The sequence below is a fragment of the Acomys russatus genome, chromosome 13, assembly GCF_903995435.1.
Source record: "Acomys russatus chromosome 13, mAcoRus1.1, whole genome shotgun sequence".
Taxonomy (NCBI): domain Eukaryota; kingdom Metazoa; phylum Chordata; class Mammalia; order Rodentia; family Muridae; genus Acomys; species Acomys russatus.
Window position 1 is genome coordinate 56054236 of NC_067149.1, and position 26497 is coordinate 56080732.

The 26497-nt window shown below is 35.9% G+C and overlaps 1 protein-coding gene across 2 annotated transcripts; it reads right to left on the reverse strand.

Moving 5' to 3' along the window:
• Window positions 1-695: 695 nt before the first annotated feature.
• LOC127196877 (vomeronasal type-2 receptor 116-like) lies at window positions 696-23459 on the reverse strand. 2 transcript variants are annotated; one of them, XM_051154617.1, is made up of 7 exons: window positions 23307-23459; window positions 17573-17601; window positions 15059-15350; window positions 13918-14724; window positions 11503-11730; window positions 10087-10210; window positions 696-1615 (listed from the first exon to the last, which is right to left on the reverse strand). In XM_051154617.1, exons 1-7 carry the CDS (start codon window positions 23457-23459, stop codon window positions 696-698), a joined length of 2553 nt encoding a protein of 850 aa, XP_051010574.1. The 2 variants fall into 2 exon arrangements, with proteins under 2 accessions (XP_051010574.1, XP_051010573.1); XM_051154616.1 differs by lacking the exon at window positions 17573-17601 and having other exon boundaries at window positions 23251-23459.
• Between the last annotated feature and the right edge of the window lie 3038 nt (window positions 23460-26497).

Sequence of the window (26497 nt, forward strand, 5' to 3'; positions counted from 1 at the left end):
TTGTGCTCCTAACAACTTACGAACAACCTGATCATAACTCCTATCCTGAACCTGAACTCTAGGTTTCCAAACTCTACTATTTCCTAATGAGGCACTTTATATAATTCCCTATGATGAAAGCCTTCATTTTTTTCACATAGCAAAATAATGACATCTGAAAATAGAATAACCTTTTATTCTCATTTTAAAACACAGCATTTCTTCTAAAAATCACTGAAAATGAGACCATGTCAAATAGATGTTTGAAGACTACTTATATTCAACTTACACATTAGAATGTATTAGAATATTTGAAACTCTAAAAATATAATAAAAAACATACTATTTAATATTTTTAATCCTAGGACAAAAGAATACAACATGCTGGACATGGAGACACATCTTCTACACCAAATCTTTGGAGGCAGAATACAGATATCCATGAAGTTATGTGAGAGGGTTCTACTTATGAGGGTACAGCCTACCAAACAATATCTAGTGAGGTCCTATCACATTAAAAAAATGTAATGTTAGTATCCATTAAAAAGAAAAAATAATGGTTCCAGTGAAAATAGACTTTAGTACAATTAAATGAAATATTATGGCCCCACATAATCATATATGATCCCAGAATAAGTGAATTACAGTGTTGTGACACTCTTTCAGCTATTGTGTTTCATTTACTAATAGAGATTAATTTATTTTTAAAGTAAATTTTAAATGACTGTTCTTCCTGAATGGACTTTGTGCCTGATGTCAAGACCAGAGTTCTTCTCCGGTCTTAACAAAATGATGTAGCATTTGGGAGCAAAGATCAAGCCAAAGAGTGCTGTACTGGAAGCCAAGATAGAGAAGACTTCCATGGCCACCATGAGCTTCCCCTTTGTGCTATGGTAGACAGGAAGGAAGGTGACCCACACACAGAAGAATACCTGCATGCTGAATGACAGGAACTTGGCTTCATTGAATGTGTCTGGCAGATTCCTAGACAAGTAGGCCAAGCCATAGCTCAGAAGTGCCAAAAAGCAGAGGTATCCCAGGACACAGTGGAAGGCAACTTCTGAACCCTTGTTGCACAGAAGGATGATGTGACCATGTTCAGCATGAGCATCTTGATCAGTGAAGGGTGGAGAGGTAAGCAGCCAGATCCCACAGAGAACAAGTTGGATGAGTGTGCAGATGGGAATGATGAGATTAGGGGCCCTTGATACCATCAACCACCTCACCATTCTAGCTGGAACAGTGACCTTGAAGGCAAGAACCACTGTAATAGCTTTAGCCAACACTGTGGAGAGAGCCACAGTGAACAAAATTGCAAATGCTGTCTGCTGCAAGATGCATGTGGTTGTGTTGGGTTGGCCAATGAAGAGCAAGGAACTGAGGAAACAGATGATGAGGGTCAAAAGCAGAGTGTAGCTGAGAGTCCTATTATTGGCCTTGACAATGGGTGTGTCTCTGTGCTTCACAAAGACTAAAAGGACCCCAGCTGTGAGTGCAGAGAAGCACAGTGCTGTGATGGTGAGAGCCATGCCCAAGGGATCTTCATAGGCCAAAAAGGTCACAGATTTCTGGAGGCAGTGGTTCTTCTCTGAGTTTGCATAGTGAGTTTCTGGACACTCCATGCAGTGATCCATATCTGTTCAGAAATAGAAGGGACTGAATCAATCCTACCTGATGCATTTCCTCCTAAGCTGTTACTCAACCTCAGCTCAATGAAATACTTCAGAATCACCTTCATTTGTTGCTCTGTGAATGATTTCACATCTACATAGCCCTTGTGTCCTGTGCTGACTAAAGTGAACGAAGACCAATGCTTTTCCTTTGTCTTTGTATACTTTCTATGGATTTGTGAATGTTTCTGCATATATTTTATAATTCATAAAGTAAAAAAATTACATTGTATAACTTAGTTTTAACTGGACATTATCATTCAAAAACAGACAAATGCTGGACATATATTTTGTGTAATAAGGCTGTTTTTAATTTGTTTTTTTAAATAGTGTTCTCTGACTTAAGACCCTTATATAATAATTTTCATCAAATCCCTTTCATTCTCTGATTTAGCTCATACTCTGAAAGATTTTTGAAATTCTATATATCATTAACCTCTAAGCTTAAATCCTTAACTAGTAATATGTTGTAATAATTAGCTTATACATTATTTTTAACATATATAGAGAGAAGTGCTGAAATATTTCCAGGTATTCAAAAAGGAAATTTTGAATAATTTACTCCTAAACATTTGTGGCTTTTATCTTTAATTACAAAACATAAACACCTCTGTTTATAATGACATATTTGTATTATATTAGACCTTTGTGTATTTCTAAGTCCAATAACCTCAGCAATGGATTGTCTTTGTTTTATATTTTCAACTGAATATTTACCAAATTTTTTTCAGGTGACTCTAATGTCTCTTTTAGTTTCTTGGGATTTTTCTATAGTGGGATCAACTTTTTAAAAATCAAATTTTTCTCAAATGTCATCTCAAACTTATCATACTCTCATGACTTCTTTATATGCTTCAATTTTTCGTGTTTTTTTCATATTGAAGGTTGGATCCATCAAGAATTAAATTGCATCTCTGACTTACATAAGTTACACGGCATATGTTTCACTAAACAATTATATAAAATGTTACTTCTCTTTAAGAAATAGGTTTTGTCTATTCTATATAATTGTATCAATGGTATTTTGATTTTCATATATCATCATGTATGCTTCACCCAAAAACTAGTTACATACATTTTCAAAATATAGTCACTAACAGAAAACTGTGTAGGATTTTGTATACATGACTGGGGTGATCCTATCCAATACATATTAAAAATAGTTATGGATCTACCATATAGCTAAAGTGCAGGCAAAAAAATATTTATTAAAAGATATTTCAAGCCTTTTACTATGAAAACACAGGAAATTTTGTGGTTTGAAGGTGTCATTCACATAAGAAGGAACATAGTGCTTCTATTTTGCTTAATCTAATTATTGTCAAACAACTTCCTAAACATTTGTGTTTATACACATCCAAAGTAACACTTTTCCTTAGTCAAAGAAGCCTCTTTTCACAGTGATCTGTGATGCGGGACAGGAAAAAAGACTGCAGAAGATCTTGAGAATAAGTGATGATTTAATCCCCACCTGAAACAAGGACTTTTAAACCACCTATTACAACATACAAGGAATATATTGGATATGAAGGCAAAATGATTACATTATTAGAACTGCACATTTCCTGCTTCCAGTCAACACTGGCATTGTACTAAGAAACTGTGAACAACTATGGATGAGTAGCCTGTTTGATTAAGGCCAATGAGGAAATTATCTTACCCATCCTGCAAAACAATATACTGCAAAAATATACAGAGAGAGGAGAATTAATTGTTTTACTTGTGCAGCAGTAGACTACTTCACCAGGATCCATGGTACATTCTGAAACTAAGACTCAAGAAGATGACCAAATAAGTCACACACAAAATGAGAAGAAAAAATCAAGAAAACAATACACTGACTATAAAGTATGCGATGAGTTCAAAAGTGTTAGTAGCGGTGAGCTTACTGGGATATGTTGAGTACATGTAAGAAATTGGAGCAGAGTGTACTTAAGAGAAAATAACCCAAATAGAGGGCATTCTTGCCAGAATACCAGGAGAGTTTCTGCAGGCCATGTCCCTTTTTCCAAGAGGTTATCCATCAATCTCATCTTTAGTACCAAACAGAACACATGCTATAGACCCTTTCCTTCCTGCTTTCATCTTCTGTTGATCCACAGACTAAACTCCTCCTATTTTACCTCCCTCTGTTCATTGCTTTATTCCAGCTTCCAGCTCCAGCAGGTTCCCCTGGTGAACCACAGGCCACGTCTGACAAAAAACCAGGAAGGCTGCTCACAGAATTTCTACTCCCTCCACTTCCTACGCCAAATCCCTCACCTCCCAATCTCATCCACTGCTCAGTAGAACAGTCTTGGCAACCTTCCTGGCCTTGTGTTCCCCTCTCCTATAGAGTCCACAGATCTTTCCCATTAAACGTAATCAGGAGACACTAACAAACCTTTGATGCAACAAATTGGAGAATATAAAAGTAATAGATAACTTTTGTCTAAGACACTAAGATCAGATGAATTACATAAGTAAACTAGTATCCCTGAGTCAAATAGAAGCAGTCATTAAACTCTCTCAAAGAAAGTCAGCCCAGGGCAAGATGGACTTAGTAGAGAATTTTACTAGATTTTGACAGAATATTTAATGTCAATTCTTTTCAAATTATGCCACAAGGCACAGAAAGGAACACTTTGTAATTCATTTTGTGAGGCCATAGTTTCCCTGTACTCAATCCAAATACTCAACAAAGAAAAAAGAATCATGGGACAATTTTCTTTATGAACATAGATGCAAAAATACTCAAAAAGAAAAGTTACTTGATTTCAGTGGGATTGCTTTGAGTTTCTCTTCATTTATTTTGATAATGGCTATAGGCCTCCTGTATCTTGCCTGAATTGCATTTAAGTACATGCCTTGTTATCACTGATATTTCCAAGAATTTTAATATGAAGGGTAATAAAAACACCTGGATATACAAAAACTCCACAAGAAGACCAACAGAGCAAACTAACCAGAGCAATGAAGATCTTGCAGAGAATGAAGACCACCAAGAACCTTGCATGTAATGAACCTAGGGAACATACATAGATATAGCATATGTGCACCTCAGGGTTCATATGTGTCCCCTAGTAAAAGAGGAGCAGGGACTGTCTAGGACATGGACCCTACTGCCAAATTTGTAATCATTTTCCCTTAGAAGGGCTGATTTGCCAGGCAACAGTGGAAATGGATGTGCCCAGTACTGTTGAGATGCTAGTTGATGTCCTGGAGTTGGTTGATTAGGGTTGGGGCTACTTTTCTCAGGAGTCATGGAAAGGTTTTGGTGGAAGAGTGACAATGGCACCAGGAGAAGAGTAGGGAGTACAGGCCAACTGAGATGTAATATAAAGAAGTAAATTAATTAGTTTTACTTTAAAAAGGCATATAAGGACACATGATTTTTCACAAGGAGTCCAAAACTACATAATGGAAATGAGAAAGCATTTTTATCAAATGGTCATGGTAATATTAGATTTCTGGATGATAAGGATGTAGACATCTCCATACTCATTACCTTGCAGGAAACTGAACACTCAGTGGGTCAGAGACACCACTATAAGAGAAAATACACCTTACCTGACAGAAGAGGCCATGGGAAATATCCTTGAATTCACTAGTACAGGAAAACACTTTTTGAATGGAACAATGATAGGACAGGCACTAAGGTGAACAATTAATGAATGAGGATCTCAAGGAAGTGCAATTTTTTTCTGTAAGGCAAAGAACTTAGTCATTTAGACAAAGCAACTCCTTACAAAATGATACATTTCTTTTAACAACTCCGCATCTGAAGGCCACTGATTTCCAGAATATATAAAGAACTTAAGAAACACTGCATACAAAAAAAAAAATAACCCAACTAAAAATGTTGCACATATCTAAACAAAGAATGTTTTCTAAAGTAATCACAAAGGTCTGAGAAAAATGTAAGGAAATATTCAACATTCTTAACCATCATGAAAGTCTAGTGCAAATCAAAACATCTTTGATATTCCATCCTACACATAACAGAATGGTCAAGATCTATGTCACAAGTGATACCCCATGTTGGTAAGGATGTGGAATAAGGAGAAGACCTTTCCATTGTTGCTTGGCATGTAGGCTTGTATAACCACGATAGAAATCAATATTGCAGTTCCTCAGCAAGTTTTGGATTGATCCACAACAAAAACAAGCTAAAGAAACTATTAGACATATACCCAAAGAACAGCATCTGATAGCACAATACATCTTGATCAACCATATCCATTGTTGCTTTATTCATAATAGCTAAAAGCCGGAAATAGGCTAGATGTTCCTCAATAGAAGACTGGATAAAGGAGACTGTTACTCTTAAACATTGGAGAATTACAAAGCTGTTAAAAATACGACATTTGCAGGCAAGTGAATAAAATTAGAAAAACGTCATCCTGAGTGATATAGGACAACCCCCCAAAATAAAAAAGTCACCAAATATGGTATGTAATACTTATAAGTAGATATGAGACCTTAAGTAAACCAGCTACAATACATTGAACCAGAAATCTTGTTCTTAACCTTTATAATTCTGTGACTTTGTAATTCGGTGTGGTTTCCTGTGGTGACCCACAGCCATAAAATTCATTTTTTGCTCTATCATAACTTCAATTTTGCTACTGTGTTGAGTTGTAATGTAAATGTCTTTCTCCTACCTGATGGTGTCAACCAACCCTTTTAAAAGTGATTTTTGTTTCCACAGATTGAACACCACTGGTTTAGGAAAAGAAGTGCCATCTAGTGGGAATAAATGTATCTCCCTAGGAAGGGGAAATTGAATATATTTTACAGGCAGACTGTAGGCAGGTGGAGAAAGGACCAGGAAAACTCAAAGGAGGGTGGAGATGGCACAGACGGAACGTTGGAACAAGTAGCTGGAAGTGAGAATAGAAGTTGTGTTTATGTGGAAACATTCTTGAATCTATAAAGGGGATCCTATTGAGAACTCCTTAAAAAAAAGAAGCTAAAGAATGTCAGATGAGCATCTCTTATAACCAGGCAACACTTTTAGTCACAGGAATGGGTATAATCGATGGAGATTTTGGCCCAGGAGATAACATGTAAATCCCAAAATAATAAAGACTACTGCAAAGAGAGACATACTTGCACAAACTAACAGGTTGGGTCTTCTTTGCAGAGAACAACATTCACACAACTCCCTGAAAATAGAGAAGTTGAGCTGGTTGGTGCCCACACAGAGAATTTACCTCTGTTGTATCTCTTTCATGTATTAAGTTAGTCTCCACGCTGAAGAAAGGGAAATATGGAAACCAACTCAGCCGCAGAAACATTGACCTACAATGTTCCCTGCATATAAAATATGCTAAGGCAATGGTCCCACAGGACTTGTGTGAGTAGGCAACCAATATCTAATCTGACTTGAGGCACAGTCCATGAACAAGTGTTCATGACATACATACACTGCTTGGGTAAGAAAGAGCAAGTAACTAGATATTCCAAAGACCTAGGGTAAAAGGAAGTACAACATATTTAAAAATATCAATAAGATGATAACTAATGATATTCTGTCATTGTCATACATAATTTACATGTCCAATACTACAGGAAAAATGAAAGTACTGCCACAGCTACAAACAATGCAATTTATGATTCTGAGATGCCTGTAAGACACACTGTTGTATTATTTTTTGCCATCTTCATAGCACCAGAGCTCAATGGTTATTAATATATTTTAACCCCCAAAGCTAATATGGTTTCTTCCAGTTTACATCTTAGAGATACTTGCATTTTGTAGCTTTCCTTGTTCTAGCTCTCTCTTGATGTATCTTGGCCCTTTCCTATGGCTGAATCCTGTACTTCCTCATGTACTATTCCCCTCCTTGCTGGCAGTAAGTCAAGCCCTATTGTCTCCCTTGCTCAGAAAATTGGGTGTAAGATGCCTTGTTGGCATATCAGAGGACCGTTGGTAAACAATGTTTAAAAAACATTTATACAGGAAATATTCAGAAAAATGATTGCAAACAGATAGGGGGAGTTTACAGATATCAGCATTTGCATCGCACAAGATCCTTATGCCTACAGAAAACTTGGGCTGCTTTCAAGTTAATAGGGTAGTCTGCAGAAACTGACATCAAGACCCCACTGCAGAAGACAACACAACAAAACAAAACATTGAGCATAGTGTGGTTAAAATGGTGCTACATGTTACCTTCAACTTCATCTTTGATTGTCTGTGACACAGAAAGATATTGCATAGGATGTCAAAAGATGTGTCTTTATACAAACCTAAGCACAAACTATGGATCTACATTCAATTATGTCTGCAAAATGTTCTAGGGTAATGGTGACACAAACCTTGAGGTTGTAACCAATCAACATGTGAGCTGATACAGAGCCCACATCCATGAGATTGGACCCATTCCTGACATGACTTGAGCAACCAAAAATAAGAGGCTAAATACTCCAGAGACCTTGTGTAAGAGTAATTCTACTTGTCTTAAAAAATGATTCCTAATTATATTCTACTTTACCCAGAGATCAGTGGCTTAATCAACCCATTTCACAGAGGCTCCCTTCTTTACTCCTGTAGCATAAGAGAACACATACAGAGACACACATAGAGACATCAGAGAGGGAGTGACAGACAGAGCAAGAGAGACAGAGAAAGATAGAAAGAGACACACACACACAGGGAGAGAGAGAGAAACAGACAGACAGACAGACAGAGAGTTAAACACATAGCTTAAAGTGAGACACTCTCATATATTCACTCCTCTTAGATGTTATGGAACTCATAGAAGTTGAGGTGGAAAGTGCAGGGGAAATGGGTATATACAGGAGAAAATATAAACCCAAAGTACAGGCTCTCTGCAACAACTAACTTTTTTGAACACAGAGAGAGACTAATTCAGGAATCACTGGGCCAACAAAGTTCTGTACTGGGTCCTCTGCAAATCTACTGCATCTTTCAGTTTAGTTGTATTATTGGATTCATGAATGTCTGAAGAAATGAATCTCTGGTTCTTCTGCACAATCTTTGGACTTTTACTGTTGTCCTGTTTTCTAGTCCCCAAGTTGAATATGATGATTGTTGCTTTAGCTTATTATATTTTATTTTGTTATGTTTTCTCATTATCTTTTAGAAGCATGTTCTTTCCCTAAAGAAATTTAACAACTAGATCTCTGATAAGAGAAGGGGTGGAAATGAAGCCAGAGAAGTAGAGGGAGAGAAAATATATTCAGTTTATATTGAATGAGAAGAGTCTATTTTTAATTTTTAAAAAGGAGACAAACACTTTTATATGAACTTTATATGAATTAGTCTATTTTCAGTAGATCAAAATAAACTGAGTGTTCTACAAATTTCAAGAATTTGTGGATAAATGGATTGAGCTAGAAATTATCACAATGAGTGAGTTAACCCAGAAGCAGAAAGACTCAAATGGTATATACTCACTTATATCTGCATACTAGCCCAAGGGGCATGTCCCACGAAAACCTTCACTTACCAGGAAACTGGGACAGCAGAAAGGACATCCTATTGTGACTCTAAATGAGAGAAGCATGGGAGAATAGCAAAGTAGAAGGATCCAGAGGGTCCTAGAAACCTACAAGTAGAACATTATGATAGGCAGATTTGGGCCCAGGCGTCCCGCTCAAACTAAGGCACCAGCCAAGGACAATACAGGCGGTAAACTTCAAACCCCTACCCAGATCTAGCCAATGGTCAGAACATTCTCCACAGTTGAGTGGACAGTGGGATATGACTTTCTCACATACTCTGGTGTCTCACATTTGACTATGTCCCCTGGAGGGGGAGACCTGGTGGCACTCAGAGGAAGGACAGCAGGTTACCAAGAAGAGACTTGATACCCTATGAGCATATACAGGGGGAGGTAATCACCCTCAGTCACAGTCATAGGGGAGGGGAATAAGGGGAAAATGGGAGGGAGGAAAGAATGGGAGGACACAAGGGATGGGATAACCATTGAGATGTAACAAGAATAAATTAATAAAAAAATAAATACACTGAGTGCTAATAAAGATAATATATATGTAGTAGGGATATGAAATCCATCTCTCCAGTCATTTATCCTGCACTAAAATAAATAAATAAACTTGTACTGGGAATAATATTAAAGATTATGTAAGAAATACAAGCTTTAAGTAAATACTACATGTTACTGAACAGATTTTGAAAACATAAACAAAGGTGCTCAGAACACTGTGATCATGGAAAAATAAAACCATCTTATTTTTAGTGCATTATATTTTCCTTCTGGGGACAAATGTCTGCAATGGAACAATGATGCAAATCAAGGATGACTTCATGTCCACACTATCCTTTCCTGAGGGAATAAAAGTCATACCATTGTTTAATGTTAAATCAAGAAACAGAAGTTTATGTTTTTCTTCTCTTTTTCAATTTACTTAGGTATTATAGACTCCCATGGATAAATTGTAAATCCAATTGGATGACTGTATTTACCTGTCTCATTGGAAATCTCATTGTCTGCACAAGGAATGCAATCAAAGCAGCAGACAGCCTTGCCTTCCTGGGCAGCTTTCCTGAATCCAGGCTTACAGCTCTCACTGCACACTGACTGAGGAATCTGAGAGAGATAAAAGCTATTAGAAAATGCCCAATGTTTTTTTTTTAATTAAGTAAATAGATATTTTCTGAGTATCATCAAAGAGTTAGTTTGCAAACTCTTATGATTACAATTGAAAATAATGTGCTTTGGTATTACTAACTTTAGCAACTTTTAGTCTACACTCTCCACTCCCTTAAGTCTTGGTCCAATCCTATAAATCTCTTGCAAAGACTATGTCATTAAAGCTGTGTTCTAGAAAGTCACGGTATGGGTTCAGATTCAACTTCTCTCTATGCTTACTGATTTCTAGGAGTAGCTTTTATATCCAATGTGGTTGTGAACGTGTTTTGAGAGCTTGACAGTGCTTGGATTCATCATGGAACAAATCATGTGCATGTATGTGAGGAGTTTTATGGAGAAATTTACATTGAGGTGGAAAGTGACACCACAAAATGAGGATCAGTGTTTCCATGTCTTCTGACACAGACAGAATGAAAATGAGATAGAAGATGAGCAACCACCTTTTTTGGTCTCTGTTTCTACTCTGAGCACATGATGTCATCACTTCCCACCATGATATAATAAGGCTTACAGTCAGAAAAACAAAAACAAAACCCTGTTTCTTCTTCAGATGCTTCTGTTGACAATTTGATACAACAAACCAATTATAATGAACACACAGGAGCACACAGAGACACACTTGTCACGCTATTCTACCTTTTCTGATGCTGACAAAACAAAAATTATGCCTCAGCTTTCACTAAAATTCCTTTGTCTGGATGATGAAATAATATTGCAGTAGTGTTTTGAGGCAGAGACAGAAGTCTAATAGTTATTGTACTCATAAGAAAATAAGCTTTTCCATTGATCAGAGCCAGGGAATGAAAAAATAGTCAGTGTTGGCTGTTTTATGTGCAGTTTCTTATCACCTGTTCATATTGGTTGTTATCAAATGACCGTCCAAGGATCAATACATCTTTTTAAAAATTTTATTAATTTATTCATATTACATCTCGATTGTTAGCCCTTCCCCTGTTTCCTCCCATTCTTCCCTCCATCCCACTTCCCCCCTTCTCCCCTCCCCTATGTCTGTGATTGAGGGAGACCTCCTCCCCCTATATATGCTCTTAGAATATTGAATCTCTTCTTGGTAACTTGCTATCTTTCCTCTGAGTGCCACCAGGTCTCCCCATCCAGGAGACGTGGTCAGAAAAGGGGCACCAGAGTTTGTGTGAGAGTCAGATCAATACATCTTGAAAATTATTTTTAAATTATTGAAGGTAAAAGAAATGAAATGAGTCAGAACTCACCTGAGTAAATTTTATCGGCCATTGTATCATTTGATCAGATAAAGAGAACTGTTGACCTTGGGGAGCATTTGGAGAAAAAGTTCCGACTTTCACCTTTAATCCCAGACCCTTTGGAAAATTCCAGATATTGAGAATTTCATACTCTGAGTCTAAGTTTCTTCTCCCATCCATTATTGTGTGATCTCTCACAGGAATATTCAGTAATGTGCTCTTTAGGAAAGGGAGGAGCTAAAAGAGACGCAGGCACATATGGTGAAATACATCTGAGATTAGAAAATATTGGAGTTTTATTGTTTGTTTGTTTTTAAGTAGTACAAAGAATCTCAGTTGTCACAGCCATATCCACTGGTAATGGTGAAAGTTAAAGGGAGCATAACTGTTTGTCACAGTTTCTGCAAACCTGAGCCCAAGCCTATGGTCCCTGATTTTCTATTTCTAACTTTTAGGTTTTAGTCTCTGCCTAGTGCATTCTTGTGGACATTCTGTATTATGATTCATTTTATGTCTTTTCTTGAGAAAATTATTTTCTGAGTTCTTTTATTAAGTCCTAGATTTATTATCCCTTGTGCTTTAAGTAAATAACACTATAAGGCCCGTCTTCCTTATACCTTGAAATTGACATAAAAGCTGAGAAGCAAAAAGCTCAGAATTACTCAGTGGTACAAAGACTCCAGTAATCTTCTTGGGGTATACACCTTAAGCAAACTCAGACAGTATATTCAGAACAATATAAATTAAAAACCATAACAACCTGGCACTGGCCATGAGAATTGGTACCAAATTCAAGGTCTCATTTTTTAATGCACCAAGAGTTCTCTGAAAATGTACTTTAAAGGCAGGGCCCCACATATGGCTCACTTCGGGGGCTATAGAACTCAGTAAATTAGATATATTGGCTTATTTATTCCTCAATATTGTAAGAATAGGTGTGAATGTTTGCTATTACAAAAAGAAAACATCATTTCAGACATTTTCTCTTTCTCTGGAGCACTTTAAATCTGCAAATCATGCCCGGCTAAAAGAAGAGTGTCATTTAATAAATGTGTTTGCTTCAGCAGAGATCTTCTTTAAATTCTTTTGATAGGGGTTGTAGGGCTGATAATTTTAAAAACCTATTTTACTTGTACCTTCTAATTATGGCTGGACTTTTATTCCCAGACATGGAACGGAACACCGTACTTTTTGGATATTCATTTTCTCTCTTTTTCTGTGAAGCCTATATATAAAGAAACAATCTGATTGGTTGTCAGTTTGAGCTGCAAGATCTCCCTGTCTTTGGAACCTGACTCACTACTTCCTCAACCAGTATATTTTTTTCTTTTTTGTAACACTGTCAATCATGGGGGCAGACTCCCACAACTTATTGTTTTTAAGCACTCATGATAAAATGCTGACAGGTCGAAGACAGGGTTTCTCACTCTCTTCATACCTTGTCAATATAGTACTTGATGTCCTAGACAAGGCAGTATGACACGTAGAGAACATCACGGAGATACTATTCACAGATGATATGAGAGTATATAGAAATACACCAAAAATTCTACTATAGAAATTGTTCAGGTGATAAACATGTTCTTTAAACAAGCTGGATGCAAAACTAACTTAATAAATAAATAAATAAATAAATAAATAAATAAATATGTCAGTAGCTCTCCTGAAAACCAAAGAAAAGCAGGCAGAGAAAGAAATTAGTGAAACAACACCCTTCACAATAACCGCACACATGTAGTAACAAAGGATCTTGGTATTACTCTAACCAGGATCGTGAAAGACTTGTATGAACAAAACTGTATGTATTCTATTTTATGTATGTGTGATAATATAAATGTATATGTAAAAAATATGTTTAAAAAATTGAAAATCTCATTTTCTTCAAGAGAAATCGTCGAATTAAGTAAAACCAACACTTCAAGACAGAAAGGGATGTGGATTCAGCTGACTATGGTGGCTTTTAAAAGCAAGCCACTCATTTCCACTTTTTTGATATATTCAGATTTTCTGTCCATAAAATGAAGGTCTTGAATAAAGGTGAACTGGAAAGTGATCCTTAACATCATAAAGCTGTGGTAGTGCTCAGAAGCATTTTAACTATTCTGGTTCTATATTTGTATATTTTCTCTGAGGAATACATATGAAAAAATCTCATGGTTAATAATAAAGAGCTTATGTAGAAAACTATTAGGCAACTTGTATTGTGAACTTAATATTGACTTATTAAAATGTGCCTTGTTCCTTCCAAGCCATTTACAGGGAGTAGTACTCATCATTATGCATTTATACATGAACGGAAACAAGTATTTTTTTATGTGCTTATTGACAATATATTCTAAAAATCATTATACACAATAGAAATGTCACAGAATATAATTAAAAAGTCACATTGATGATATTATGACACACAGGGACACATATTACCTGCCAGGGGAGGAATGTTTCTCCATGTCCATTAGCATATGGTTGCTTCTGTATTTGCTGAAGATTCATCTCATGGAGACTGTAGGCCAAAGCATACACTGCATTGTATATATTATAGGCCTCTTCAATCATGGCTGGGTCAAAAATGTGTCTGGGTAATAACTCCAAAGAAGCATTAGGCTGGCAGTTCTCCAAAAGTTGACAATTAGACTTAGAAAATGAGCATTTAAAGAATAAAAACCAAATTTTAGGAAGATAAATATCTTTTGGGTATTTGTAAGGATTAACTGTTCGAATAAAATTGGTAAACTCAACCATCTCTTCATAGTGGTGTGAAAAAATGAGACTCCCGTGAAATGACCCTAACATGAAGTAATCTGAACGACTGTCAACATCCCATGGAAAGTTCAGGATCCAGACCTTCCATGTCACTAAGAGCTTTGCAATGCGAAACATTAAACTTTGTGAAGAAACCATGTCCCCATAAATGACAACCACATTTGGTGATGATTTCTGAATCTCCTCCAGATCTTTCCATGATATAGTGGCAGCTGGAATCAAGTTCGCAGGGATCATTTTCCAAAAGGCTATGCAGATGCTATTCCTCTCCATAGTTTCTCTCAAATCTGACAGAATCTGAATCCCTCTGTGGTCATCTGGGAGGATCAAACCAACCCAGGACCAGCTAAAGTGAAGCATCAAAGTGACTATGGCAAGGGACAGAGATGTGTCCTTCTGGCTCATCTGATGGAGAGAAGGAAACTGACCGTGATCATTCAAAGCAGAATCAAAACATCCAAAAGTGAGCTGAAGAGAAAACAAAATTGAAAACCAGAGTAAGAATATTGACATCAAACACTAACTCAGTCCTGAATTAAGAGATGGAAACAGTCAGGATGTCATATTTCAAAATGCAAACCCATTATCATGTATTCCACAAAATTGCTAACATGTCTCCAGTGTGCTGGTCTTATCCAGCTCTCCTTCATTCTGTTTCAAGATCTGGACATATGGGTGTATCATCAATTACCCTCATACTTTCCTTTGATACCTGATTAAAACAAGTGCCACCATTTTACATTTTAAGACACCTATAATGTCAACAATGATACTTGACTCCTAGTTCCCCCCCACCCCTCACCTGAGGTATTTTGTAGAGCTGTAGCAGTGTTGGAACAAGAAGAGATGTTGTCCATGCTGTTGCTGTGAGTACAGCTATGGACTTTCTGTTCCCTCCACAGCTGTAATTTGGTATAGGCACCCCTGTCCTTACCATCCAAGTAAGGGTTTCATAAAAAATATCCAGTTGAAAAGGTATAACATTATAAAGATCAATGCCCAGAGTTATGTTTGGTAGAATATGAGGGTTTCTGTTGATCTCCTCAATGGTAAAAACCAGGGCCAGATACAACTTGTAGCTCTTAAAATTATACCTGCAAAGATTGCATAAAATTATACATTAGAAATACATAGAAAATACAGCCTTCCTACTTATTGCAATGGTTTTCATAATTCAAATGCCAGTGTTTTTATGAATTCAATATTTTAATATATTTCATGATTGCCAGGTATAAGTATATGCATTTTAAATACATAGCAGTATATAAAATATTATAATAAAACACTCATTATTTATGACCTCTGGAACTCTAATTTATTATTACATATCAATATTTATGTTTTATGTGTGAAAAATTAAAAGAAATCTCTCCATTAATAAAGTCTTAGGTTATGACCAAACATAAAAAATCTTGGTGTCTGAATTTAGGCAACCTGGTCTAAAAATTGAGCGCAGGACTGTCAACATTACACAGAGCAATGCTGTCTCAAAAAAACAAAACCAAAGCAAAGCAACACAAAACATCAGAATGCTTGGCCTTTGCCTCCACAACTGTGAAAGGTCACTATATCTTGATGCAATCACCCATTTTCCTTTGAAAATATGCTTCTTAAAGAAGAGCAGAAAGATAAATCAAACCATATATTGCCAAAGATCTCATTTTTATAATATTTTGCAATAAGGTTATGGCCTAGAACATGCTATGAGGAAGGAAGGCATTGAACTCCTGGGGATATTATTAATTCTGCCTCTCAATTTCTCAAAATTCATGTGAATCCACAGCCAAATTTATATTACCTTTCTATGTGTTTGTGAACTGTGTAGGTTACTTATGTGGATATAAATCTATATGTAGATATAGCTGTCAAAAATATGAGAGTAAGATGGAGAAGGACATCCAGTGTCCTTATGTCTCTCGATATAATTTAACACAGTTTCTATTTTGGTTTCAATAAAATATCGACTGAATAACTGAGTTATTTGATTAATTGACACAGAGTTTGACCATGAAACTTGGCTGACCTGGAACACACTCTTTAAATTAATCCAGCCTTGAAGTTACTAAGATTCTTGCTGCTTCTACTTCCCCAATGCTGTGCATAAGAGAGTGGACAACACCAACTAACTCCACATTTTTTTTTATTATTTTTAGTTTCAGCACAAAATCCCAGCACTATAGCCATTAAACTTGTAGGGAGTCACCTCTCCCTACTTTTACCCTCCCTGTGGTCATTGGGTTGCATTAGTACACTCATGTCCTTTGGGAGAACTCAAGACTGGCATCTTGAGCATTTTATCCTATTAGGCCAATTTTGATCTGTCTAATAATTACAGAGTGAGACAAAAACTTATGCACTTAATAATGCCGAAGCAGTGTTTTTTGTATATTGGGAAACAGATTAACTCCAAATAAAACATACCTGAAAATGAGAGAAATAGACCATCTTTAGATGTAAAATTCTTCTGCAGAATTCTGGGATTTTAGTCACATAGGGATTTTTGTTGTGTTTTGTTTTGTCAGATGTATTGTGTGTGTGTGTGTGTGTGTGTGTGTGTGTGTGTGTGTGTGTGTGTTTGCTTGCTTCAACCAATGTTTGCCTCTCTGATACTTTGTGATTCACTATTTCTTTCTAAAACTTCTTTTCCTTTTGATGGCTACCCATCTGCTACATATCTGACCTGCCTTATAGCTCAAAGAACATTGTAGTTTTTCTTCCCTTCTCTATATTCATTTTCTGTGATCTTGCTGAGATTTATGGATTGCATGGCATGAGGTGTGATTCTTTTCATCTTAGGAATTTTTCCAGAAAGTCCATGCAAATGAAAGAAAATGAAACAATATATATATACTATAATTGAAAGTCAAATTTAAAGATGAAGTTGTATTTTGCAGGGTAAAATAATGAAAACCAAATTTGGGAGAGTGTGACAGACTACAAAGACTAAAGTATGTGTTCAGAAACTGCCAATTAAAATAAAATTAGAAATCTATGATAACGAATACTCAAATCAAAGTGCTAGGCATAAATGTGAGCCACATCAGAAATCCATTCATTTCAATGAACTCATACATAATTACAAGATCCATCCTTAGTCACATTAAGAAAGTCAAACATGATAATCTTTCCAATTTATTGTCTAGGGTATATTCAAATAGATACAAGATTGGATTTTGCAGAACTTAATCATAACATTCTGTTGCTTACAATAGTGTGTACTTGAATTACAGAATATGAAGAAATGAACTGGTACTCACTGGGATACTTTATCTCTCCTTGCTGTGTTTCAAATACTGAAAGTTGCTATGCATTCTACTGAAGGAAATAAAAGTAATCATCACTCTCCTTCACCTATGTACATTGAGGGTTTCAATAATTACTGGATTCATATTATATGCATTCTGGTACAAAAGTAGACACAGTTTATATGTGGAGACACTTTTTTTCTAGTGTGACATAAAGTCTGTCCATGGTATGGAATAGATACTTGCCACTATTAAAATAGACAGAATTTGTGTATACTTAAGTCACAAACCCAAGTGAAGAATTGTTATTCTGCTAAATGGACACACTATGAAACCAAGTCCTATCAGTGTATCCATGGATTGATTAATGCATGCCTCAGCCCTCATCAGAGAAGCTTCATTTTGCATTGGATGGCAAATAATTCAGAAACCAATGAGTTATCATGGTGCACATAAAAACAGGTTATGATGTTCTTAGTCATAAATGTAGCTTACATATCACAACTCTCCAAACAAGGCTGAGGGATCATAACTGAAGGGAAATGGGAAAATTGTAAGGCCCAGAGGCTCTGAATAACCACGAGGAAGAAATATTTTCTGTCCACAACAGTTGTATATGTTGTATATTGGAACTCATAATGATTGTGAAAGCATTACAAGACCATGAGTGATCAAAGAAGACAAAAATACCGTCATGGAGAAGGATATGTACATGAAATCTATAGCCTAGCTGAGATACTACTGAGATTTGATAGGTGCTGGGAGAAAGACAGTCAGTTTCTTCACTGATGTTACCACAAGATGACCAACCACACTCAAAGGAAGACTCCATTACAATAGTACATATAGAACACTAACTGGACTTGGCTGTGAAAGACAGAAGAAGCACTAAGTTATTTGGGTAGGGAGTAGAGGAGAGAGAAATTATCAGATGAGGGGTGGCATGGGTGAATATGATCAAAATATTATGTATGGAATTATTATGAATTAATAAACCCTTGTTTTGGCTATTTGAGACAGGGTTTCTCTGTGTAGTCTGGCTTTCCTGTAATCAGTTTAAAGACCAGCCTGAATTCAAACTCACAAAGATTTTCCTGGTTCTGCCCTCAAGAGTGCTGGCATTAAAGTCACCACCACCATTAACAGCTAGTAATGAATTATTTTAAAAGCTAAAATAGGTAATATTATGTCTAAAGGGGGAACATTTGTCAGAAATATAAATACAGTTTTTGCCAATAGACAATACATGATAGAGTGCAATCACCACCACATATTTCATGATAAAGCACCAGAAGGGCTCTGAGCTTCAACACACAAAATAATGATAAGGAGATAGAAACCTTATGACCAAGATTTTATCCCTACATTTTTAAAAAATTCTTGTTTGACAACACATATTGTGAGATATAAATGTACAGTTCACGTATTATGGTTAAGACAATGATTAAAGTTCAACACAATTTTATTTGATACTTTCTCATTCTTTCTGTACAGTGATTTTGTAATCTGCATTCATAGATTGAGTAAACATTCATCTTGGTTAATAAATTTAAAGTAACTCTGTGTTTGAGGACATATGTAATATCTTTCTTTTATAACGGTAAATTTTTTCCTTTTTCTCTCTTTTTTTTTTCTATTTCCTCTGCATCCAAGGAAATTCATTCCCCATCCCTCACTAACTCTGTCAAAGAAACATGAAAAATTTAAAAAGCAAACATACTATTATCATTATTTTAAAAAAAAACAGGGAAGCTAGGTTTGATGTATGCCCTTTAAACCACCACTCAAGAGGGAGAGGCGGGTGGATCTCTGAGGTCATGTCTGCTTCTTTCATTAAGAAAGGGAAAAAGGGAGAAAAGAAGAAAGAAACAAACAAACAAAAAAAGCAAGGATGGAGGAAAAGACACATGAAGGGAGGGAGGGAGGAAGGGAGGAGGGAGAGGGAGAGGGAGAAAGAAATGGCATGCCTTTAATGCTACCAACAGGAGGCAGAGGCAGGCACCAGCGTACTCTACATAGCAATTTCCAGGACTGCTAGGGTCACCTGAGTTAGAGAGACCTTGTTGAAAAATATAAATAAATAAATAAACACACACACACACAAAATGCATGCACATATGTGCATGCACATATGCACACAAACACACACTCACACTGAACAAAACAAAGCAAAATCATAAATGAGATCTTTTAGTTAGTGTTATTGCTTGTTGAATGAAACACCATATCAAAAGCAAACTGGAGAGGAAAAGGTTTATCTGATGTCTTTATTATAGTTACCATTATGTGAGGAAATCATGACTAAAAGCAGAATGGGGAGCAAAGTTTTTATTATGCTACACTTCCACATTATAGTCCTTATTAAGTTAGACATCGCTGAGAGACGTCAGGGCAGGAACTCAAACAGGGCCAAAACGTAGAATCAGAATTTGATACAGAGGCCATTGAGGGTTTCTACTTACTGGCTTGCACATAATGAATTTCTTAGAGTCTTCTTCCTTATACAATTAAAGACTACCAAGCCAGGACTGGCCTACCTCATTGTCATAATGATATAAATTAGATAATGTAGGAGCAGCTTGCCTAAACCCAATCTCATGGATGGATTTTCTTAATTGATGTTCCCTTGACTCAAATGACTTCACCTTGCCTTAAGTTTACTTTGGTCTATCCAGCACACTAGGTTTACACTTATTCCTTACTGCTCTTATGTCAGGAAGTCAGGACAGGGACTCTTGCACTGCAAGACCTGGAGATCTGAGCCAGAGGTCATGGAGGAAGGCTCTTTAATGGCTTGTTAATTATGGCTTTCACAGACTGCTTTCTTTAGGAACACAGGACCACCTGCTCAGGAGTGGCTTGCCTATGGCCTGATCTTATTGAGGCATTTATTCAGTTGAGTCCTCCTCCTCCACTGACTCTAATATGTGCCATGTTGACATAAAACTATAGAACACACAAAGGAATATAAGACAAAAACATCCTTTTGGACAATATGAAATGGTTAAGAAACTGATAATAATATTTTTAAAGTGATGCATAAGATAATGCGATCTCAAAAAATAATCTAAGTAAGATTTACAACATTCTCATTAGGATCATAATATTACCATAATATGCAGAACCACCAGTAGGAAAGTTCATAAATCAAAGAAATTTTTATTATTATTTCTAAGTGTTCAGTGCATCACATAATTTGGATTGAAAAATCACAGAATAATTCATGCATTATTTAATTATTCAATTAGAGTAGAAAACTATGAATATTTTACAATTATTGTATTTTTCAGACGACGAGATGCACTTTCCCCCCAAAAGTTTGGGGAAATTAGGGTGCGCCTTATGGTCCAATTGCTGTTTTTACTGTTTCTCTTATTTTACTGCTTTAACAACTGCATGCATCTTATGTTCAGGAGCATCTTATGGTCAGAAAAATATGGCAAGCAATTTCTTAGTGCATTAATTTTAAAGTAGATTAATCTACGGAGGTTTGAGTTCACGACTTTTTCTGTAAGTGTGTTTGTGAGAAAGGTAGGCCAATTCTCACAGTATTGACCATGATTGCCTGTGTACTCTTCCCCAGCCATAGCCTGGCAAAACCCGTTATATCAGAGGAGTTGGTCTACACTTGATGGCCTGCTTGTGTTTGTACTTTCAGCTGTGCTTGAAAATATTCATGTATATTAATTACATTTTCCATTTTCATTGTCCTGAGATAAGGGGAACTATCAAACATAACCACAGTTCTAATTAAATGAAAATGTATGGATGAGGAAAGATCAGTAGATAGAAGAGCAATCAACATGATGGCAATACTAAAGCTATCGAATGCACACCAATACATGGTACACATCCATGAAAGGGCTTAGAAGACTAGAAAACACTCAATGGCCAATCTGACTATGTACAAAGAAATAAACACAGGTTTTCAATTCATGGAAAAATAGATCTGAGTTATAAAACCATGTGCAAGAGTGGGGAAATGTACTCAGAGTCAAGATACAGTTAGGAGCAGAGCCAGTTTCACTGGCAAGACACAGAAGGATAAAATTGGAGAAATCAATTCTGGATGACTTTCAGACATCAGATTACTGTCCTACACAACATGCAGATTCTCTACATTATCAGTTATTTATTCTGGAAATAGTAATACAGTTCATTTAAAGATATGCAGAAAAATAGGATTGAGAGTTGTATTTTATGGAAAAAAATATTATTTTCCTTTGATGAACTACTTTGATTTTAATTTTGCCTATGTGAAAATTTGAGGTTTTTTTTTTTTTTTTTTTTTTTTTTTTTTACACGATACAATCCTTTCATTTATCTGGGACCAACCAGAAACACATGGCTCATATAACTGAAGAATACTCTTTTCACATATGGGCTTGTTGCTGCATGCTACAGAGAAAAACACATACATAGGTACAGTTGTTCCTGAGTGACTGCAAATACAGAACAGAGGAAAATGTGAATAACAAGGGGAATAGTTATGAATATGGAGGAGGGAATCCAAACTATATCTAATGTCCACATTTGGCTAAGCATATAGCACATATATGTGCTTTTATTTGAGATAAAATATGAACATTAAAAATTTGAACATACATTGACTATGTCTTTGACTACTGCTTTGATGTATAAATGATGTCATCTACATAAAAGTTTTTCAAAGTGTGGCCACCTTTGTAATGTAACTGTGTCAGGACCAACAATAGGTCATGAGTTGTTAAGTGTGAACGTATTTCTTCCTTTCTTCTTGATTTTTTATTACTATCCCACCAAAATTTTAAGAATTACAGAGTAATATCACATTGAGTATAATTAACCTTCATAATTATATTTTATCTTGTAAATTACCAGTACTATCTTCCTACCAGTTTTCTCATTTGTTTGAAGATACTTACAACCTTCTTCACTCTATCCAGGGTCTTTTTAAATTGATCCATACAGACTTCCAATATCTGCATGGGATAAGGACATTTTATATCCTCTATGAAGATTCCTACTTGGACATTTGTCATTAATTTGTCCTAGGAAATCACAGATTTCTGATACTTTTCCTTAGTCTTCAACATTTCTGAAAAGCTTAAAAAAATTAAGTGGTCACCTGTAAATAAAGAGATTCTTGATGGGCACAACAGTACAAATGTGGAGAAGCACGAGAAACATGTTTGGCAAATGAATATGCATTTAAAATCTGTTGAAGAAAAAAAGATTAGCAAAGACTCATTGAAACATAAAAGAGAGAGACCGAAAAAGACGTGGTGATCAGAAAAGTCCTCCCCAAATTTAAGGGTGACAGTCCTGTTCTGAAATCAGCAGCATGTAATGTATTGAGGACTTGTCACGGCAGCAACATTCCAGGTATTCAGGGGTCGCAGCTTTCAGTGACATCATCTCTTCTCACAACGTAACATCTAGGATTAAAGAAAGCCTGGAAATACCACGTAATACCTAGATTAAATTGTCTAGACATTGACATTTTAATACTGATATTATTGTAATCTTTGGCATTACAAGCCTGAGAAAAGTAGATCATGAATTTCAAGTATCATAGGAGAAATCAAAATGAAGATCATAAAATTCATCACTTTTCCTTCGAAAGAATAAAAGTAGTACACATGAAAATATGTTTAACATTTGACAACGGAAATGAAGAATTGTGAAAAAAAAAACCTCAAGAAAGTTTTAATCCATACATCCTTGAAGTCACAGGAATTCTGAATTCTGAAATGAATAATGTACTTACTGTATAGGAATATCCTGAATCCGGAATGAACCGAAGACACTATTTAGGCTTTGGACTTCGTGGAAATGATTACGAGGGAGAAATGCACCAATCATCACATCTCCTTCAAGGTGAACATATTCCTTGAATGCTGCATAGCAGTATTTCTCAGTAAATGAAGACACATTATTGGGAATATACAAGAGCCCGAAGATAAAAATCCAGACCATCCTATTAGCACGTGTGCCTGCCTAGCCATAGGACTGATGGGTACACATCTATTGATGTCCAGCAGGTATATTTACAGCTCAAGTAGTGGTGAAAATATGTGCTTCTAATTTGTTAATGAGTGCAGCTGTCACCATAATCACACCCAGGTCTTTCTGAAACTTCTTCTATGGCCATGGAGAGTTCTGCTTCTCTTTCCTCCCTTAGGCTCTACATCTGAGGCCCTGTGTTCTGCTTAAAAATAAGTTGGAAAATATGTTTTGTACTTTCTTCTGTAGCCACAGGCACCATGATTTCAGCTAGGAAGAGAGACACAAATAATTCAGGGACCAAATTCTTGTTTGGGGCGTTTTAGCCATGTTTGAAGCATGCAAAATCACTGGGCCCTGGCTTTTCCAAACAAATACAAACATTGGCATCTACTTTTCCTATTGATTATAAGTGTCTCAGAACTTACTCTACAATGCATTTGTATTGGCAAATCAAATATTTCTGAAACAAACACAGGCTGACACTTTCTAATTTTTCAAAAGCATATAATCGTGCTGTGTAACTCACTTTCAAATTATCAACATTTTATCCTGGGATAATCATTCAGTAAAATGTAGTTATAATCTGTATCTATATCTAGAGCGTTGTATTTTCCAGTGGCATACTCTGCTCTGAAATCTTAGTGTGTGTGAGAAATCCTTTTAAGTTGTGTAAAAAGTACAATAATTTAAAGGCATCACAGTGTGTCCTTTAACTTAATATACTGAGGGTAGATATCCTGAACATAGCTCTATTGTTCATCTGTAATAGGTATGAAAAAAATCTAATGAATATTACAAATGTGGGAAATGTTTCAATAAACAAACTCACTCTTCACCAGACATATGAGAATTCATATTGTAGAAAACTCATCCAAATGTAAAGAGTGGCAAAATCCTACTCTAAATAGGAATCTTTAAAGAGCATTCATTTAACATGTTTTTTTTATTAATTCATTCTTGTTACATCTCAACGATTATCCCATCCCTTGTATCCTCCCATTCCTCCCTCCCTCCCATTTTCCCCTTATTCCCCTCCGCTATGACTGTTCCTGAGGGGGATTTCCTCCCCCTGTATATGCTCATAGGGTATCAAGTCTCTTCTTGGCAACCTGCTGTCCTTCCTCTGAGTGCCACCAGGTCTCCCCCTCCAGGGGACATGGTCAAATGTGAGGCACCAGAGTACTTGAAAAAGTCATACCCCACTCTCCACTCAACTGTGGAGAATGTTCTAACCATTGGCTAGATCTGAGTAGGGGGTTTAAAGTTTGCCGCCTGTATTGTCCTTGGCTGGTGCCTTAGTTTGAGCGGGACCCCTGGGCCCAAATCTGCCGATCATAATGTTCTACTTGTAGATTTCTAGGACCCTCTGGATCCTTCTACTTTGCTATTCTCCCATGCTTCTCTCATCTAGAGTCCCAATAGGATGTCCTCCCCTCTGTCCCAGTTTCCTGGTAAGTGAAGGCTTTCGTGGGACATGCCCCTTGGGCTAGTATGCAGATATATTTAAAAAAAAAAAAGATGTTAAATAAATAAATAAATAAAAATATTTAAAAAACAAATAAATAAATAAATAAATAAAGAGCATTATAGAATATACTAGAGGGAACTCATTTGAATTGATAAACTGTGGAAAGTCCTTTAGATATCTGTGCAGCTTTAAAATCCATCACTATCTTAATATTATAGAGAGATCCTACACATATTAAATAAGTGGCCAGGCAATTTATGACATTTAAAACTTAGAGTTCATTATAGAATCCATACTAGAGAAATAAAAATTCTACAAATGTAAACCATGTGAGAAGTCCTTGCCCATGCCTCATCACAGAATCTATACGGGAGAGAAAATATCCAAATGGAAAAAATGTGAAAAAGCCTTGGCACTTGACTCATCTCTAAAGCTGATCACATAATCCCTACTGCAGACAAATATAAATGTAACAAATGTAAAACGTCCTTTAGGCATGAATCAAGTGTTAAGGATTATTACCATACCTATACCACAGACGAACCTTATAAATAAAATGAATTTGGAAAGATCTGTGTCCTTGGCTAATAGCTTAACATTCATAACCAACTTTATATGGGAAACAAACATTATGTAAAGAACAAAGGAATTCTTCATAAGCTTCAGCTCATCATCGAATTAAAACTGGGGAGTAATAAAATAAATATAAATAAAGTTGCAATCCTTTAGTTGTACATCTGTGTTATAAATTTCACAAATAAGTCCTTTACCCAGTGCTGAGATCTTCAAGTTCATCATAGAAGCCACCTTGGATAGAAACTGAAACAACATAAAGAAAGGAATGTGTGAAAGCATTCACTACCAGCAATCATCTTAGAGTGCACCAGAAAATTCACTTAATGTAGACATTGTCAAAATGCCTTAATAACTCTCAAAGTTAATTGACTCCTTCTGTATTTATGAAAATAAATTATAATTAAAATATGAACATGATTTTAAAGTATAATGTATTTCAAATCTGTACAGTCAGAAATTCAATTGGGTTTAAATAACAGGAGGTATGTACTCTGAGATGGAACAGTGCTAATGACCAACATTCTCATGCTAAATTGCTTCTGAGTTTGTTTAAAATTTTCTATGACTCACTAATAAAATCTTCCAGGTTTCCAGATGAAAATAAAAGGAGAAAAAATATGAATAATATATCTACTTTTGACCAATGTTCAGGCCTTGAAATACATTAGGAACACCACACTAGGAAGTGCTACAGTACAAATGAATTTATAAATATTTTATCCAGAGATATATGTTATAAGCTCTTTGGAAAAACATTTCAATACAATTATATTTTACATAAAGCTACTGAAATTTCTGCTATTAATAATGGCATGTAATTCATTCAGTAATCACTAAACAACAGTAATGTTGGTAGAAGGGTGAATGGAAAGAGATGAGCATTCATTACCATGCAAATCAAAATGCTATATAACTGTTGTGTGTATATTAGTTGTTGGATAAGAATTCTGTTTGTGATTTTATT

Bases quoted from the DNA above. Each gene is read 5' to 3' on its own strand.
- LOC127196877 (XM_051154616.1), bottom strand. From the start codon at position 23,459: ATGGTCTGGATTTTTATCTTCGGGCTCTTGTATATTCCCAATAATGTG. The intron at 14,725-15,058 runs GTGAGGGGTGGG...TTTTCTCTTCAG, and splicing joins AGCTCTACAAAATACCTCAG to CTCACTTTTGGATGTTTTGA. The intron at 1,616-10,086 runs GTAAATACAGTC...ATTTCTGAACAG, and splicing joins TGAGATTTCCAATGAGACAG to ATATGGATCACTGCATGGAG.